At 43.7% G+C, this 20,063-nt stretch overlaps 1 protein-coding gene and 1 long non-coding RNA gene across 3 annotated transcripts in view; one reads left to right on the plus strand and one right to left on the minus strand.

Annotated features, from left to right (window-relative positions):
- Positions 1–1,105: 1,105 nt before the first annotated feature.
- BAHD1 (bromo adjacent homology domain containing 1) overlaps positions 1,106–20,063 on the minus strand; it is a 149,031-nt gene continuing 130,073 nt past the window's right edge. For both annotated transcript variants that reach the window (XM_073639132.1, XM_073639131.1), the window contains exons 3-7: positions 9,168–9,544; positions 8,454–8,613; positions 7,428–7,504; positions 6,373–6,464; positions 1,106–1,375 (exon numbers count right to left, since the gene is read on the minus strand). In XM_073639132.1, coding sequence (XP_073495233.1) covers positions 1,186–1,375; positions 6,373–6,464; positions 7,428–7,504; positions 8,454–8,613; positions 9,168–9,544 — 896 coding nt within the window. In that variant the 3' untranslated portion in view covers positions 1,106–1,185. The remainder of the gene's footprint in view (positions 1,376–6,372; positions 6,465–7,427; positions 7,505–8,453; positions 8,614–9,167; positions 9,545–20,063) is intronic.
- Positions 6,972–19,297, plus strand: LOC141153887 (uncharacterized). Its single transcript, XR_012247364.1, has 3 exons — positions 6,972–7,124; positions 15,853–15,961; positions 17,940–19,297. It is a non-coding gene; the product is annotated as an uncharacterized lncRNA (long non-coding RNA).

Below are 20,063 nucleotides of genomic sequence, written 5' to 3' on the forward strand. Positions count from 1 at the left end.
CAGACTTGCTTACTTATACATAAAAATAAAATGTCCAGGCCTTTTTTTACCTGTTTTTTTTTCAGCATTTCAGCTAATTTTTATGGTCTTTATCAAGGGGGCGATTCTCATAGGGTAATACGGCAGAGCACTTTAAAGACACGCCCCCGAGGAGCCTCTGAGCCACGCCCCCTAGGTACAGACTAGCTTTAAAAAAAGTCCATATCTCTGGAACCGTATGGCAGATTTTTAAAAAACAAAAACCATAACACTTAGGGGAGCAGCAGGAATATGTGACAGGTCCTCTATAAATAACTCCCATCATCCTCACTGCTGACCAAAGGTGAACACTACTGATGAGTTTACCAGCTCCAGCCTACACCCCATTGTGATGTGAGCCAACATGGACTCATTCATTACCTGCTGACAGATGCTCTTTAAGTTCCCTTGGGGACGTACCACAACTACTTACTACATCGATACAGTGAGGAGTTAGGCTTGTCTGCAAGAAACAACTATGTCTGGATTTGCTTTATCTCTTTCTCATAGGCAATGCTTAAAATCAATTCAAAAAAAGGGGAAAATATACTTGATGCAACTGATGAGAAGAGCAAAATATGTGTAATATTGACTGATGACCTGAAATGACGGGCAATCTGGGCCACACAATAAGTTAATTAAACAGAACAAGGTAAAAAAAAATAAAAAATAAAACGGGGAAAAACAAAACCTGCCTGAACTTCCAGAAGTCTTACCGTGTGGGTATGAAAGGGACCTGTGTGACATATTAAGGCATTTGAACCAAACGAGGTCCAATCATGCACTAACACATCCCTACACAACCTTACAACCATGGTTCTGGACCTGATGTACTGGCTTATGCTTCCCCAATATATATATATAATATATATATATACTTTATTATATTTATATATATATTTATATGTTATATTTTTTCTCATTTTCTTTTTTTTTTTCTTTTTATTTACTGCTCATCTCTAACGAAGTGCTGTGCTTTCAACTGCAGAGTACTATGACCAGTGTCTGTTCCTGAATCCAGAGCCGAAGGGGCTACTACAAGAAGTTCCCGGCTCTCCGCTCTCCTCGGGGGGCGGCTGGGAAGATGTCTGAAGCAGTCTCAGGCTGCAAAGGCCTTGAATTCGGACACCGACTTTTTAGGTTGATGTCTCCTTTCAGAAGCTTCTACTACTGCGGGTTCTTCAGGATGCGGCCGTGTCTGAAATCGTAGACGTGCCGGCACAGGAATACTAGTTCTGGGTCGGTGCTGTCTGGAGCCCTGCGATGTATGGGGGTGCAATATTCTTCTGAGGGAGGGACGATCAAGGCTTTCCTGTTTGGACAGCCCTCCTTCCGACGCTTCACCAAGGCACAAAATCTGCAAGACAGAAGTCACATAAGGCAACATAGAATACTGTAGAAGGAGATATATACATACATACATACATACACAGTGGGGAAAAAAAGTATGTAGTCAGCCACCACTCGTGCAAGTTCTCGCACTTAAAAAGATGAGCGAGGCCTGTAATTGACATCATAGGTAGACCTCAACTATGAGAGACAAAATGAGAAAACAAATCCTGAAAATCACATTGTCTGATTTGGAAATAAATTTTTTTTCAAATTTTGGTGGAAAATAAGTATTTGGTCACCTACAAACAAGCAAGATTTCTGGCTCTCACAGACCTGTAACTTCTTCTTTAAGTTTTAATGCACTGGGGTAGAATTATACACAGAGCTTTACAACACACACACACATTATATACACGCTCTGCAGTGCACACATATATACAACACCGCTGTGTATACAGTACAGACACAGCTCAGCTACATCCACACACATGCAGTCAGCTCTGCTACATGCAAACACACAGCTCTGCTATACACACATAACCTTGTAACATACTAACACACAACTCTGCTACATATACTCAGCTCTACTACATACACACACACACACACACACACACACACACACACACACAGCTCTGGTACATATATACTCAGCTCTCCTACATCAACACACACACACACACACACACACAGCTCTGGTACATATATACTCAGCTCTCCTACATCAACACACACACACACTTTGTACCTCTCTCCGGCTTGTGAATGATCAAATCAAGGTCCTTCAACTACTCTGGACATGCAGCATCTGTGCTGTACAGTGTCCATTTTAGGACATGATCAGGTATCAAAATCAAAACATCAGAATGATGTCAGTTTGAGGCTAAATACCCTGTCTGACAAGTGATTCTGACGAGTGACTTTTACAACTGTAATAATAAAAAGTAAAAAAAATTAAAAAAGTAACTGTTCGCTGATGGGACTTGAACCCAAAATTCTTTGTCCCAAAGCCAGTGCACTAACCACTGAGCTATAAACTCAGTTGTAGAAACCTAGGAGTTATATTTGGTTATATGATTTTCAGTGCAAACTTGTCTAAAACTCATTGGGACTTATGCACAGACTGCAAGCAAGCCAAATTCAAATGATGTTTGATTTTGATGTGTGAGTCTGATGTGTGACTTTCTTCAAACATCAGAATCACAATGACTTTTAGTCACCCTGAGTATTTTCATGGTTGATCTCATAAGACAAGAAAAGCTGTCAGTAAGTATCACTTGACTGGATAGTGCAATGGTAAAGCATCAGCCTCTGAAACTACAGTGTTAGAGTTCAAATCCTGATAGGAATTAGATTTTTTTTTTTTTATTATTATGGCTATTTAGCACACAAACTACTGGGGTGTTTTACTTTTAATATCTGACACTCTGATTGTCATCCTGATGTGTTAAGAGTTTCAGACACGCTGTCTATTTGCATGGTAAATTACATAGCAAAAGTAAATTGGGAGTTTGCAGCCAGTGCTTGGGTGGATGGAAATAAAAATTTACAATAAAGACATTTTATCATTAGACCCCTTTAAGAAATTATGCAAATATAAAGTCACTTGGAAATAGATATGTAGTAAATTAGTGCCTCCCAATTTACTTTGGCTGTAATTTACCATGCAAATAGACAGCGTGTCTGAAACTCTCAACACGTCAGGATGACAGAGTGTCAGATATTAAAAGTAAAACACCCCTGTAGTTTGTGTGCTAAATAGGCATAATTTTTAAAAAAAATCTTATTCCTATCAGGATTTGAACTCTAACACTGTAGTTTCAGAGGCTGATGCCTTACCATTAAGCTATCCAATCCAGTGATGCTAACTGATAGCTTTTCTTGTCTTATGAGATCAACCATGAAAATACTCAGGGTGACTAAAAGTTATTGTGATTCTGATTCTGATGTTTGAAGAAAGTCACACATCAAAATCACACATCATTTGAATTTGGCTTGCTTGCAGTTTGTGCATAAGTCCCAATGAGTTTTAGACAAGTTTGCACTGAAAATCATATAACCAAATATAACTCCTAGGTTTCTACAACTGAGTTTATAGCTCAGTGGTTAGTGCACTGGCTTTGGGACACAGAATTTTGGGTTTAAGTCCCATCAGTGAACAGTTACTTTTTTTTATTATTATTATTACAGTTGTAAAAGTCAATTGTCAAAATCGCTTGTCAGAATTATTTGTCAAAATCAGTTCTCAAACAGGGTATTTAGCCTCATCATTCTGATGTTTGATTTTGATATCTGATCATGTCCTAAAATGGACACTGTAGTGCTGGTTCTGGTAGTTTCCTCTCCTGCCCTGATCAGACTAATCAGTGTCAGCCAGGAGGAAAGAGACCTGTCCCACTGTATCAGGGATGTCAAGCTCAAATACACAGAGGGACAAAATTAAAAACTTTGGACAACGTCGCGGGCCAACCTTGATATTTATAAAAAAAAAAAAACACAACAACTTAGTATTCGGTGAGTTCACAGAGGAGCAGATCTCACAAATTTGCATCTGTTAGAGTAATTTTCCTCCCATGGAAGCCTCTAGATTGCTCTTTCATTGCCACCATAAAGCATGATGCCAACAAAAGTACCCCCCAAACTCAGTATGATACCCCCACAGCAAACTCCTCCGCAGTGCCCTCCACATGTAGTGACCCAGCACAGTATGATCTCCCAACTGTGACCCCCATACAGCCCTCCACACAGTATAACAGGCCCCACATAGTCCTCCATACAATATAGTGGGCCCCCCATAGTCCTCCATACAGTATAATGGGCCCCACATAGTCCTCCATACAGAATAATGGGCCCCACATAGTCCTCCATACAGAATAATGGCACCACATAGTCCTCCATACAGTATAATGGGCCCCACATAGTCCTCCATACAGAATAATGGGCCCCACATAGTCCTCCATACAGTATAATGGCCCCACATAGTGCTCCATACAGAATAATGGCCCCACATAGTCCTCCATACAGAATAATGGGCCCCACATAGTCCTCCATACAGAATAATGGGCCCCACATAGTGCTCCATACAGAATAATGGCCCCACATAGTCCTCCATACAGAATAATGGGCCCCACATAGTCCTCCATACAGTATAATGGCCCCACATAGTCCTCCATACAGAATAATGGGCACCACATAGTGCTCCATACAGTATAATGGGCTCCACATAGTCCTCCATACAGTATAATGGCCCCACATAGTCCTCCATACAGAATAATGGGCCCCACATAGTGCTCCATACAGAATAATGGGCCCCACATAGTCCTCCATACAGAATAATGGGCCCCACATAGTCCTCCATACAGTATAATGGCCCCACATAGTCCTCCATACAGAATAATGGGCCCCACATAGTGCTCCATACAGAATAATGGCCCCACATAGTCCTCCATACAGAATAATGGGCCCCACATAGTCCTCCATACAGTATAATGGCCCCACATAGTCCTCCATACAGAATAATGGGCCCCACATAGTCCTCCATACAGTATAATGGCCCCACATAGTGCTGCATACAGAATTATGGGCCCCACATAGTCCTCCATACAGAATAATGGGCCCCACATAGTCCTCCATACAGAATAATGGGCCCCACATAGCCCTCCATACAGAATAATGGACCCTACATAGTCCTCCATACAGTATAATGGGCTCCACATAGTCCTCCATACAGTATAATGGCCCCACATAGTCCTCCATACAGTATAATGGGCCCCACATAGTCCTCCATACAGAATAATGGTCCCCACATAGTCCTCCATACAGAATAATGGGCCCCACATAGTGCTCCATACAGAATAATGGGCCCTACATAGTCCTCCATACAGAATAATGGGCTCCACATAGTCCTCCATACAGTATAATGGGCCCCACATAGTCCTCCATACAGTATAATGGGCCCCACATAGTCCTCCATACAGAATAATGGTCCCCACATAGTCCTCCATACAGAATAATGGGCCCCACATAGTCCTCCATACAGAATAATGAGCCCCACATAGTCCTCCATACAGAATAATGAGCCCCACATAGTCCTCCATACAGAATAATGGCCCCACATAGTCCTCCATACAGAATAATGGCCCCACATAGTCCTCCATACAGAATAATGGTCCCCACATAGTCCTCCATACAGAATAATGGGCCCCACATAGTCCTCCATACAGAATAATGAGCCCCACATAGTCCTCCATACAGAATAATGGCCCCACATAGTCCTCCATACAGAATAATGGCCTCACATAGTCCTCCATACAGTATAATGGCCCCACATAGTCCTCCATACAGTATAATGGCCCCACATAGTCCTCCATACAGAATAATGGGCCCCACATAGTCCTCCATACAGAATAATGAGCCCCACATAGTCCTCCATACAGAATAATGGCCCCACATAGTCCTCCATACAGTATAATGGGCCCCACATAGTCCTCCATACAGTATAATGGGCCCCACATAGTCCTCCATACAGAATAATGACCCACATAGTCCTCCATACAGAATAATGACCCACATAGTCCTCCATATGGCGTTGCGGGCCAAATATAATCACCCTGAGGGCCAAATTTGGGCCACAGGCCAGAGTTTGACATGTGTGGCAGAGATACTCCTCGATTATAGGAAGCTGCCTCCCTCCAGACTATAAAACAAACACTATTTTTAGCAAGATTTTTCCTTAGAGGCCAGAGACTACATAATATAATATTATATATATATATATATACACACACACACACACATATATACATGCTTACACACACAAATCTCATGAACATTATTTGTCAGGGCATTCTGCATAACCACTGCTCACATTAGATCTCTATTTCTTAATTAAATCATCATTTTAATAAGATAAACTCCATTTTTGGTTCTACAGTTTCTTGCATGTGATATATAATACACAGGTGACTCCGAAGGCCGAGCGGTCACGCAGAGAGCAATGTACGGTGCAAGACTGCCACCTACCTGCAGTACTCTGCAAATGTCAGGACATAGCACTTCTCCTCGATGCACGCAATACTGTTCTCATCTTGATGACGGGATGCAAATATCTCATTCTGCAAAGAGTCAGAAAAGATCATTAGATTGTGGCATGTATAAAAACTGTCAACATTACCTCACATAGGATATAACCCTCCTTATCTTTTACGTACAGGCCACTAAGCCTTGTAGAAGAAAGCTTCCTTCTCGGGCCAGTTTCCCTATGCACAGTAAGTGGACCTGGGGAAGGCTCAGTGATTGAGCAGCTCTTGCCGTCAACTCAGGTAGTGCCGCTAAACTCACTGATTGGCTACAGCGCTGTCAACGTGGCATCAGCACTACTGACAATGACCGATACCAAGAACAGCAGCGGAGACTTAGCATGGGACAATTACTGTCAGGACTTGAACCCAGCAGGTTTTGTGCACTAGGTGGTAGCTCTTCCCTCTGAGCTATTCAGCTCGCTGGACAGTTCCTTGCCAACCTAGATTCTAGTACCTGTGTTGTTCCTGACAGCTCCACCCTGTGTTGTTCCTGATTGCACACCCTATTTATACCTGGCCTGACACCTCTTCCTTGTGAGATTATTGAGCTCCCAGCCTCTAGCAAAGCTCTTCCTCCTCCTGCTGCCTCCTACAAGATTATACTGCTTTCCTGTGTACCGATTCTTGGCTTTCCTGACTACGCTACCTGCCGGTGCTGCCCCTAGTGGTTACAATACCACTACTCCAACCCAGGTCAGTTCCTAACAGTTAAAGAGATATGAGCCTTTTTATTTAGTGCTAATTCCTATGGTCTTTCCTCGGGGGCGAGGCTCACAAGATTCCTCGAGGGCGTGTCTTTAGGTTGTTCTGCATAATTACCTTGCAAGCCACGTCCTTTTATTAAAGACCATAAAATTAACAATACGTAAGGAGGCCTATATCTCTGGAATGGGATGGTAAAATAAGAGGAAAAAATGGACAATTTTGACAGGTGACAGGTCCTCTTTAAAGAGATGCAACTTTACATTATTCCCATACATAAGCATGGCGTCTGACCTGGTGCATACTGGGATTTCGTCCTCCCTGAGTGTGCTCTGGCCGGTAGTACCAGAAGAGACTCATCATCAGCTCACCTAGCAAAACAATGGGAGATATTCATCACACTGCGCCAACGTCATTAGTACATGATCTACAGCTACAGCCAGACAAAATATCTAATACGGATAAAGAGTGACCATGGTTTACATCCTTATTTCATAAACCAACAATAATTGTAATACATCTCATCAGAGAACTCGGCTTGTTTCTCCCCCTGGACTGATTATTCACTCTGTATTCAGTGAAGACAAATTTCCTCATTAATGAGATAGGAGATGACAGTTGGTGCTCATAAAGTTCTATGGAACTTGCAGCAGAATGTCTGTGTCTGCCTCTAGCTCCTCCCCTCTCCATAGAACTTTATGAGCACCAACTGTCATCTTCTATCTCAGTAACAGGGAAATCTATCTTCACTGAGTAAAGAGTTTATAAGTGAAAGATCAGTCCAGGAGGGTGAATAAGCAGATTCAGATTGCTCTGATAGATATATTACAACATTTTTAATTTTTATGTGTCCTATAAAAAACAATGGTTACTCTATAAAGGGAATTTATAAGCAGGTGTTTATTATATAATTTGACAGCACCATGATGTAGGGGCTGAGAACCTGATTCCAGCGATGTGTCACTTAGTTTACTGGGTGCTGCAGTTGTGATACAATCCCTGTTTTCACTGCTGCAGATCTAGCAGAGCTCAGATTGTAGAGCTGCGTATAACCCCGCCCACACCCTTGATTGGCTGCTTTCTGTGTACACTGCCAGTGGTGGGGGAGGAGTTACACAAAGCAGTTGACTAGGAGGCACAGACATCTAATCCTTCAGTGATAATCTCCTGCTGATAAAACACTGATTTTATTGAAACAGTAAAACACAGCCCAGTAAGTGACACATTGTTGGAATCATGGTCTCAACCCCTACATCATTGTGCTTTTAGATTACATAGCAAAAACCTGCTTTAAGAGAATAAAAAAATAGGTTTTGGTACCAGTTTTGGGCTCTTCCCAGAGAGCAGATATTTTGGCCACATACGGCATGGATTTTTTCCTGGGACCAGATTTTAGTAGGACAGTATCTCGGACTCGGATGATTTCTCCATTCCTCTCCACGGCTTGGTAACTCCTTCGGACAGCAGGCTCTGGTTCATTCTAGGGAGGAAAAAAAGTAAAACATTTAGAAAAATGTCATTCATTCCAATTTCTAGGAATACGTCCACCCTGTGCACCATTTCGACTTTCTGCGAAGGCCCCAGGCTGCCATGAAAACCCATCGGCACCCCGTGGTGGCGTCACTTAAATGCTGCTGCCAGTGATTAACGGTGTCATGAAAAATGTCCAAAGCAGGCATACACTGGCTGTGCCACAGGCAGATCCTGGCCGTATGGTGCAGGCTCAGCTGCTGAGCCTGCTCAATACATAAGGACCAGAAGTACGATGTACTGTTACGTAGGGGTTAATCTGGTGACATCTTAGAAAATATGAGGTTCGATCTCATGCAGAATTTGGGACTTAAAGGAGCAGTCCTTAAAGGGGTTCTTGGCTTTAGACAATCCCTAGTTGTTAGAAGGGTTCATGAACAGTTAGCAGATCTTAGAAGTACCTTCATGAATATGTCATGGGTCTCTTTATGTAAAACTGGCATATTTTGGGCAGGTCATATATCTGGTGTGGAAGGATGGGAAAGATGGAGGTCGGGTACATACCACAACATAAACGGCCTTCTCGCAAGCTGTTCCCAGAGGCATCCAGCCATTCGTAGCTCTCCTTCTGCTTATTCTCTGCTGCTTGGGATGACTGTGGCCCTTGCTAGCTTTGCTGTCTGCAGTGTGGACGCACCCCGACGTGTTCCGCACTCCTGATTTGGAGCCACTCGGGGGTTTGGAGCCCTGCGGGCATTCACGTGCAGTTTTCAGCATGGCCATTGTCTGAGGTTCTGAGTTGGGTGTTTGTAGGTAGGGGACAGGCTCGGCAGCGGGTGGGACACTTGGGACTGGGCATCCTGAGAGTGGGTGAGCAGGAGACACGGGGTGACCTGCCGTGGGAATTGTTAGACTCAGCTGGTCGAGGGATTTGTATCCATCTGAGGAGAAGAAAACAAAAAATATATAGGATTAGGACTTCGCGATAAACTGAATGTGTAATGGGACAAAAAGGGAGATTAGAGCAATTAGGAAAATAAGAGTCAATTACATTAAAGGGTTAATTTATAGTGCACACCAGATTCCCAATCAGGCTTTTTGGAACAACCCCAAATGCAGATGGTCCCAACCTTAAGGTTTTCTACCGCTCCCCATTTACTTGTCCTGCAGCGGTGATATCACCTAAATCTTGTTGTAACCAATCACCGGCTTTGGTGTTCTTGTGATTGGCTGCAGCGGTCACAGGCATGTATGGTAGGTTTATTAAAAAAGTAAATGAAGACTGATGGAGTGCTGGGGGATTTAAGAGCCATTTGTGTATTATTTTACTACATGTTGAGTTTTTTTAAACTCCCAGAATCTCCTTAATTCATCTATATAAAATATATGGAAATGATCGACATATTGTGGTTCCACTAAAGCCAGCCCCCTATTACGTTACGTCACAATCACTCTATTAGTTCCACATTAGTTTAGGGACATCTCACATGTGTTTTCAACAGGGGGGAGAGGAGAAAGCGGCTGCCATACTCCTCTGGCAGCGACTCATGTCCCTGCAGCGATGCTTGTACACAATACTGCACGCACACTTGAGAGGGGCCACGGATCTACAAAAATTGGGTCCTTTAAAGGGGAAAATCAGTTTCTCAACAGTTTTGATGATGTGTTATTTGGAAAAGTGGCTGCCCATTGTTTTCTGTCCCCTAGTTTTAGCTACCCCATCTGAGAGTACCAGGATGTAGGGGCAGAGACCCTGATTCCAGCAATGTATCACTCACATTACTGGGTGCAGCAGTTGTGATACCATCCCTGTGTTCTCTGCTGCAGATCTCTCATGCTGAGATATGTAACCCCTAATCAGTGGTGGGGGGCAGGGTTGGGCCAGGAGGAGACACCTAGTCCTCAGTGATAATCTCCTGCTGATAAAACACTGATTGTTTTGAAACAGCAAAACACAGCCCAGTAAGTAAGTGTCACACCATTGTAATTTGGGTCTCTGCCCCTACATCATTCTGCTTTCCGATTACATAGGAAAAAACATTCTGATACATTCCCTTTAAATAAAAAATACTCTATAAGGCTATGTGCACACAATGCGTTTTTTGTGTGTTTTTTCCATTCAGAAATGGGCCAAAAATGCATTGCAAACCTTATCCCATGGTTTCCTATAACATTTTGCAAGTTCTGTGCACATGATCAGGATTTTTCCTGACTGAAATTCATGTGCAGAAAAAGAAGCAGCATGTCCATTCTTTGTGCATTTTTGCCTGCGGTTTCCTATACAATGTATTGGAAAAAACATATGGCAAATCCGCAGGCAAAAACGCATCAAAATACGCATGAAAATGTATCAAAAACTCTGCGCATTTTCCACAGCTTTTTTGCTGCCAAGAGGTGCAGAAATTCTGAAGAAATTTCTGCACAAAATTCCTGATCATGCACACATAGCCTAAGGCTTCATTTAAACATGTGTTCATTGTAGCTATATGCATGCGTTGTTTCCTGAAGCAACAGGAAGATAGAGTCTAAAATAGCCAGTGTGAAAAGAGGAGCATTGCATGGCAAATAAGCCTCCTTATCTTGGCGTGCCAGAGCTGGTGTGTCACTCTCCATAAGGAGAAACGCTACCCCTTAGACCTCAGGCCAGAGCCTCTCACCTAGCCAAATCAGTTCTCATACTTTGCATTGATGAGGGCCAACAGCTAGAAACACTGTGTCTGCAAATTGAGATTCTGCTTTGGCTTTTATCCTAAGTCATATTGTACGACTCATTAAAGGGTTGATTGTGACTTGTAGGATTGCTACTTCCAATAGGTGGCGCTATAGAGTACAAGTCCTCTTTTTCTCTGAAGAGGCAATTTGCAATTTTTTAAAAAAAATTCGGAACGTGATATATACCGTATCTATTTTTCAAGAAGCCTCTACATGCAAGAGTGAGCCTAAAACCTTTCTTTTTAGGAGATGTGGTGATCCTACCTTTGTTTGTGTCACACGTTTAGCCGCAGTCTTTTATGGATTCTTTACACTTTGACGCAAAACCTGATGAAGGTGTCTGAGTGGAATTTTAACAACGGGCTAGCGTTCTCCTCTTAGAAATCATAGGGTATAAAAATGTTCAATATAATTATATTATATACACATACACACACACACCGTATTTTCCGGCGTATAAGACAACTTTTTAACCCCTAAAAATCTTCTCAAAAGTCAGGAGTAGTCTTATACGGCGTATATCCTTATAGTCCGAATGTTGGGGGTATATATTATACACACACACACACACACACACACACACACACACACACACATACATACATACATACATACATACATACATACATACATACATACATACATACATACATACACAGTACAGACCAAAAGTTTGGACACACCTTCTCATTTAAAGATTTTTCTGTATTTTCATGACTATGAAAATTGTACATTCACACTGAAGGCATCAAAACTATGAAATAACACATGTGGAATTATATACGTAACAAAATAGTGTGAAACAACTGAAAATATGTCTTATATTCTAGGTTCTTCACAGTAGCCACCTTTTGCTTTGATGACTGCTTTGCACACTCTTGGCATTCTCTTGATGAGCTTCAAGAGGTAGTCACCGGAAATGGTCTTCACTTCACAGGTGTGCCCTGTCAGGTTTAATAAGTGGGATTTCTTGCCTTATAAATGGGGTTGGGACCATCAGTTGTGTTGTACAGAAGTCAGGTGGATACACAGCTGATAGTCCTACTGAATAGACTGTTAGAATTTGTATTATGGCAGGAAAAAAGCAGCTAAGTAAAGAAAAACGAGTGGCCATCATTACTTTAATAAATGAAGGTCAGTCAGTCTGAAAAATTGGGAAAACTTTGAAAGTGTCCCCAAGTGCAGTTGCAAAAACCATCAAGTGCTACAAAGAAACTGGCTCACATGAGGACTGCCCAGGAAAGGAAGACCAAGAGTCACCTCTGCTTCTGAGGATAAGTTTATCTGAGTCACCAGCCTCAGAAATCGCAGGTTAACAGCAGCTCAGATTAGAGACCAGGTCAATGCCACACAGTTCTAGCAGCCGACACATCTCTACAACAACTGTTAAGAGGAGACTTTGTGCAGCAGGCCTTCATGGTAAAATAGCTGCTAGGAAACCACTGCTAAGGACAGGCAACAAGCAGAAGAGACTTGTTTGGGCTAAAGAACACAAGGAATGGACATTAGACCAGTGGAAATCTGTGCTTTGGTCTGATGAGTCCAAATTTGAGATCTTTGGTTCCAACCATCGTGTCTTTGTGCGAGGCAGAAAAGGTGAACGGATGGACTCTACTTGCCTGGTTCCCACCGTGAAGCATGGAGGAGGAGGTGTGATGGTGTGGGGGTGCTTTGCTGGTGACACTGTTGGGGATTTATTCAAAATTGAAGGCATACTGAACCAGCATGGCTACAACAGCATCTTGCAGCGGCATGCTATTCCATCCGGTTTGCGTTTAGTTGGACCATCATTTATTTTTCAACAGGACAATGACCCCAAACACACCTCCAGGCTGTGTAAGGGCTATTTGACCAAGAAGGAGAGTGATGGGGTGCTACGCAAGGTGACCTGGCCTCCACAGTCACCAGACCTGAACCCAATCGAGATGGTTTGGGGTGAGCTGGACCGCAGAGTGAAGGCAAAAGGACCAACAAGTGCTAAGCATCTCTGGGAACTCCTTCAAGATTGTTGGAAGACCATTTCTGGTGACTACCTCTTGAAGCTCATCAAGAGAATGCCAAGAGTGTGCAAAGCAGTCATCAAAGCAAAAGGTGGCTACTTTGAAGAACCTAGAATATTAGACATATTTTCAGTTGTTTCACACTTTTTTGTTACGTATATAATTCCACATGTGTTAATTCATAGTTTTGATGCCTTCAGTGTGAATGTACAATTTTCATAGTCATGAAAATACAGAAAAATCTTTAAATGAGAAGGTGTGTCCAAACTTTTGGTCTGTAATATAGAATATTATATATATATATATATATATATATATATATATATATATATATATATATATATATATATATATATATAATAATGCACATAATGCACATGCACTATAAATTAACCCTTTTATATTATATAGAGCCCTTTGTACAAGCAGCTCCCGGCAGACTCAAGTAGTCTTCGTTTACCAGATTCCTCAAGATAGATTATCCTAGCAAAAAGTAGCTGGATGCCAGGGCGGCCAGGAGTAGGACCCGCTGCATACTAAAAGGGGCCGCCTCTGGAAATATTCAAAATTTTAACTTTAATATAAATCTTATCGCTATCCTGAATGGGTGTATACACTCTGCTGCCATGGCAAACTCCATTACTGAAATTATTCCTAATTTGTCACTCTTGTAATATAGTATGATTGTACTTTAGTATATACTAGGCAAAGCAATCGTGTCTGCAGTACATGTACAAATATACAGTGAAACCTCTCCAGAAGACCACCCCAATCCCATGATCCTTCCAGATTTCCTGTTAAAGCAGCTCTCCTCTCAAAGTTTTTATCATCTTAATATATTGCAATAATATTATACAGCACTGTGTAATTACAATTGCTCATTTTGCCTTTCTACCCAGTAAATTCTTCTCTTTTCTCTACACTATGTAGAAACAAGGAGTTTCTTGTTCCTTCATTTATCATCCCCGTCTTCATTTCCTGACCCAGCCCCCCCCCCCATAGACTTTCGCAGTGACTCATGACTCATGCAGAGAAAATTGACCTCCTGTGTCTACATAGAGCTGAGAAGGATTCAGCTGGTCAGTTTTTAATCACACGATGTCATAGACCTAATGGAAAAGAGAAGAATTAGCTGGGAAGAAAGGGAAAATGAGCAACTGTAAGTACAGAGCTATATAATATAACTGTGATATATTAAGAGGATAAAGACTTTGATGGGAGGAGGAGGAGGGCTTCTTCATAGAAGACCTATCCGCACGTCACCAGTAAGCAGCTTTTGCTCTCATTTTATTATTTTATTCCTCTTGCTCCCCTGAGAATTCCACTTCTTGTTTTCTAAAAATCCACCATACGGCTCCAGAGATGTTTATGGTCTTTATCAAGAGGGGTTACAGATCCTCGGGGGGCGGGTCTTTAGGTTGCAGTGCATAATTACCCTTTGAGCCACACCCCCTTGAAAAAGACCATAAAAGTCATCCTTAAATAAAAAAGCCCAGATCTCAAGAACTGTATGGCGGATTTGAAAAAAAAAAAAAAAAAAAAATGGAATAGTCAGGGAAGCTGTGGAAATAATTAAGACCGAAAACTGCCCATTGTGGACCTAGGTGACCTGAGCATTTTTGTTATTTCCTTTGAGAAGACTATTTTTACTACACTTTTGGGTGTTCATTAGTGTTGAGCGAGTATGTTCTGTTCCAAGTATGCTCGGGCCGAGCTCCGAGTAGTTACAGCTGCTCGGTGATATGGTTGAATCGCTCCTGTGCTCATGATTTGCAACTGTTTGACAGCTTTATTACATGTGTGGAATGTGTAAGAAATAGACACATATCACCGAGCAGCTGTAACTACTCGGAGCTCGGCTCGAGCATATTCGGCAAAAGGGTTAATAGATACTCGCTCAACACTAGTGTTTACATATTTTCCATGGACGGACCTATGGCAAGCAGCATTACTACATTGATCTCTTTTGGCGGACCACTCGCCCGTGTCATCGTAACTGGGGGGGTCTGTCGGGGACAATAACCATCTCCATGAATTCAGAACTGGCATGGACCAAAACCTGGTGAAAATTTTCTAACCACCTTGACCTATTTATTCCATTAAATGCTCTACAGTAACTGCTGCTCTTTGGAAAATGGGTCTCCGCTGCAGTTTAGTCCCTTTTCTAAGCAGTACCCACTTCCAAGCTGGCCCCCAGACCGTCCTCCTCCATCTTCTCAGAGGTCACATTCTCTGGCCATCGCACCCATTCTCTCTCCATATTACTTTTGGTGTCTCAGTTGCAGCTTGCCTCCTACACTTCCTATGTGGTGACGTACCCGCTATCATCTGGCGTTACCTATGACCACTCATGACCCATTTTTCTGATCTCACTTAATGTTCCCGTCCTCAATCTATTTCTTTAGAATTCCCCTGTTAAAGAAACACCAAAAACAAAAGATACACAAGAAAACTAACAGACACATGACTGACCGATACTGCAGCGACACATCACTGACAATGTTCCTATAATGTGATTTTCACATTGTGTTTTGCAGGTATTGTCGGGAAGGTTTGCGACATGTCCGTGACGAGTATCCGAGGACCTACATTCACCCGAGGCCAATCTGCCCTCTAGTTGGGAGGGTCTCGGTACCTTCCATTCAGGTGGGTTTCTTCATAAAAGGTCAAAGTCACATTTTTCAAGGACAGCCACTGCACCTCTACATGAAAAACCAAGGTCTGGGAAGGGATAGGTCTGCCATGTTGGTAACGCTGATCCTATCACCTGGTGAGGGGGGGATCCAGCAGATCCCAAAGTGGTCGCATTCTATTCATCCCCGTATCTGGGACATGTGAAGCGCTGAGCGTCCTGGCTGCGCTAGAGTGATCCATATGCCTAAACTAATTGGGGGACTGCTCAGTGGACACGGGAGTGCGCCCCTGACATCGACCACACGGGCTAGAGGGAACTGTGCGCCCCTGACATCGACCACACGGGCTAGAGGGAACTGTGCGCCCCTGACATCGACCACACGGGCTAGAGGGAACTGTGCGCCCCTGACATCGACCACACGGGCTAGAGGGAACTGTGCGCCCCTGACATCGACCACACGGGCTAGAGGGAACTGTGCGCCCCTGACATCGACCACAGGGGCTAGAGGGAACTGTGCGCCCCTGACATCGACCACACGGGCTAGAGGGAACTGTGCGCCCCTGACATCGACCACAGGGGCTAGAGGGAACTGTGCGCCCCTGACATCGACCACAGGGGCTAGAGGGAACTGTGCGCCCCTGACATCGACCACAGGGGCTAGAGGGAACTGTGCGCCCCTGACATCGACCACAGGGGCTAGAGGGAACTGTGCGCCCCTGACATCGACCACAGGGGCTAGAGGGAACTGTGCGCCCCTGACATCGACCACACGGGCTAGAGGGAACTGTGCGCCTCTGACATCGACCACACGGGCTAGAGGGAACTGTGCGCCCCTGACATCGACCACACGGGCTAGAGGAAACTGTGCGCCCCTGACATCGACCACACGGGCTAGAGGGAACTGTGCACCCCTGACATCGACCACACGGGCTAGAGGGAACTGTGCGCCCCTGACATCGACCACACGGGCTAGAGGGAACTGTGCGCCCCTGACATCGACCACACGGGCTAGAGGGAACTGTGCGCCCCTGACATCGACCACACGGGCTAGAGGGAACTGTGCGCCCCTGACATCGACCACACGGGCTAGAGGGAACTGTGCGCCCCTGACATCGACCACACGGGCTAGAGGGAACTGTGCGCCCCTGACATCGACCACACGGGCTAGAGGGAACTGTGCGCCCCTGACATCGACCACACGGGCTAGAGGGAACTGTGCGCCCCTGACATCGACCACACGGGCTAGAGGGAACTGTTTGGCTAAGAATACAGCACAGTTCAGTTCTCTCAGTTATCTGGCAAAGAAAGTGGTTAGGAGGAGGCTGAACTATTTTTTTCTTCCTAAAAAAAAAAAAAAGAAGGAGCATCCTAAAGTCCAAAAAAATACAATAATATGCCCAAAAATGATCCCTTAATTTTCTCCTTTTTTATCTTATGTAGTCCTATCTTACAATTAAAGCTGAGAAATAGAAAAAAAATCTGTGTGTGTCTCAGGAGAATATTGTAGAGATATACAGCACTCCCTGGTTAGGAGATGAGGTGCTCAAGTAGGGTTCCATCCCGTTTGGCAAGTAAGGAACTCGGCACTCAAATTGCAGTGAAGAAAACAAATTATTTTTAATGCCAATCCAAATAGTTTTTTAACGTTTTGGTCCTAATTTTGGACCTTCATCAGAATGGATTACTTTGCAGTATTTTCTTATAAACTGCCAGGTTGCAGCCAAGTCCCTCCTTATCTTCCTGAAAGACAACCGGCTTCAGCAGGAGCCTCCCCCTCTTCAATGCCTGCACTAGGACAGAACATCACTAAGCCTGTCCCTGTGGGTTGGGGCTGGGGCTTTACCCGGTCACCCACTGAAGGTGTAACTGATTAGAGAGGGATAAACTTTTGTTTTAGGCAGGATTTCTACATGACTGACTGCAGGATCATGTCAAAACTGATGCAAAATAACAAACTAACTAAATTCTATTTTTGTTAAAATTTCAAAGCTTGCACAATCAACAGGCAACCCTGGCACACCAACTTGACTAAAGAACTGAGACATCTTGCCTTCGACACACTGGACCATTCCCTCTTACTACAGACTCTCTCATCATCACAGACTTGGCCCTATCTTGGATCTCTTCATACCTAACAGACCGGACATTCAGCGTCTCCCACTCACGCACCACCTCCTCATCTCACCCCCTATCTGTCGGTGTCCCCCAAGGTTCAGTTCTAGGACCCCTGTTCTTCTCCATCTACACATTTGGCCTGGGACAGCTCATAGAGTCTCATGGCTTTCATTATCACCTCTATGCTGACGACACACAGATCTACCTCTCTGGACCCGATATCTCCTCCTTACTAACCAAAATCCCACAATATCTGTCCACTATTTCATTCTTCTTCTATGCTAGATTTCTAAAATATAACATGGATAAAACTGAATTCAATCAACTTTGCACCTTTGCACTCAACCCACCCATCTATCAACGTCAATGACTGCCCACTCTCCCCAGTCGCACAAGCTCGCTGCCTTGGAGTGACCCTGGACTCTAATCTCTCCTTCTAACCTCATATCCAAGTCCTTTCCACTTCCTGCCGACTCCAACTCAAAAATATCTCCTGGATCCGCACATTCCTCAACCATGAATCTGCAAAAACACTAGTGCACGCCCTTATCATCTCCCGCCTCGACTACTGCAACCTCCTGCTATGTGTCCTCCCTTCTAACACTCTCGCGCCCCTCCAATCTATCCTAAACTCCGCTGCCCGACTAATCCACCTGTCCCCCTACTATTCCCTGGCCTCTCCTCTCTGTCAATCTCTTCACTGGCTCCCCATTGCCCAGAGACTCCAGTTCAATACCCTAACCATGACATACAAAGCCATCCACAACCTGTCTCCTCCATACTTCTGTGACCTAGACTCCCGGTACATATCCGCACGCAACCTCCGATCCTCACAAGATCTCCTGCTCTACTCCCTCTCATCTCCTCTTCCCTCAATCGTATACAAGATTTCTCCAGTGCATCCCCCCTACTCTGGAACTCTCTACCCCAACACATCAGACTCTCGCCTACCGTGGAAACCTTCAAAAGGAACCTGAAGACCCACCTCTTCCGACAAGCCTACAACCTGCAGTAACCACAGCTCCACCATGCCGCTGCACGACCAGCTCTACCCTGACCTACTGTATCCTCACCCATTCCTTGTAGATTGTGAGCCCTCGCGGGCAGGGTCCTCTCATCTCCTCTCCCAGTCGCCATCGCATTTTTGTTCAAGATTATAGGTGTTTTTGCTATGTATACCCCTTTTTTACATGTAAAGCGCCATGGAATAAATGGCGCTATAATAATAATAATTTCTAGGCTTAGTGATACTTTACACTTGCTTATGTGCGACAACAGACACCCTTTCAGGATTTTCACAACTACTTTAACCACTTGCAGGCTGCCCATAGACTTTAAGCATCCAGGTGGTCCAGCTCCCACTCTGCAGTGACTTTCTAAAACGCCATTGCATGGCATCACAGCTACACGCGATCATGTCCCTATAGAGAAGGCAGAGATGGTTTATATCCGTCAATACCTACTCCATCGCTGTATCCACAGCACTAAATGCAGTTTACGCAGTAATAGGATGTGCTGACAGCACTTCTTTCTTCATTCATAGCGGTCATGTGATAGTGAAGGAACAGGACCTGCTCGACCATAGGAGACTCAGACAGCTCTGCTATGCCATCCCCTGTAACTGGGGCCAATATACCAGCCCCATTTACAAGACAAATAAGATGAAAATATATATATTTCAATATTTACCAAAAATGCCCCCTTAAGGTCTTTTACATCCATATGTAAAATAAATGAAAAAAATAGGTAAAACTTTTTTTAAAAAAAATGCTACCGTCAATCCAAATCGCGGTAACTAGCCACACCACATAAAAATGAAAAAAAAAACATGTCCCATATGTAAAAATATTTGTTACAGAATGGGTAACAAATTTTTAAATGTATTTTAGTGGTCCTTTGTGGTTATAATAAATAAATGGGTAAATTACACGTATTTCCAATATCAGCCCCCGCCCCCCCAAAAAAGAGAATATGACAGCGACATAAAAAGGAGTTCCT

Source organism: Phyllobates terribilis, unplaced genomic scaffold (assembly GCF_046119375.1).
Source record: "Phyllobates terribilis strain yellow unplaced genomic scaffold, ASM4611937v1 Scaffold_7__3_contigs__length_470593459, whole genome shotgun sequence".
Lineage (NCBI taxonomy): Eukaryota > Metazoa > Chordata > Amphibia > Anura > Dendrobatidae > Phyllobates > Phyllobates terribilis.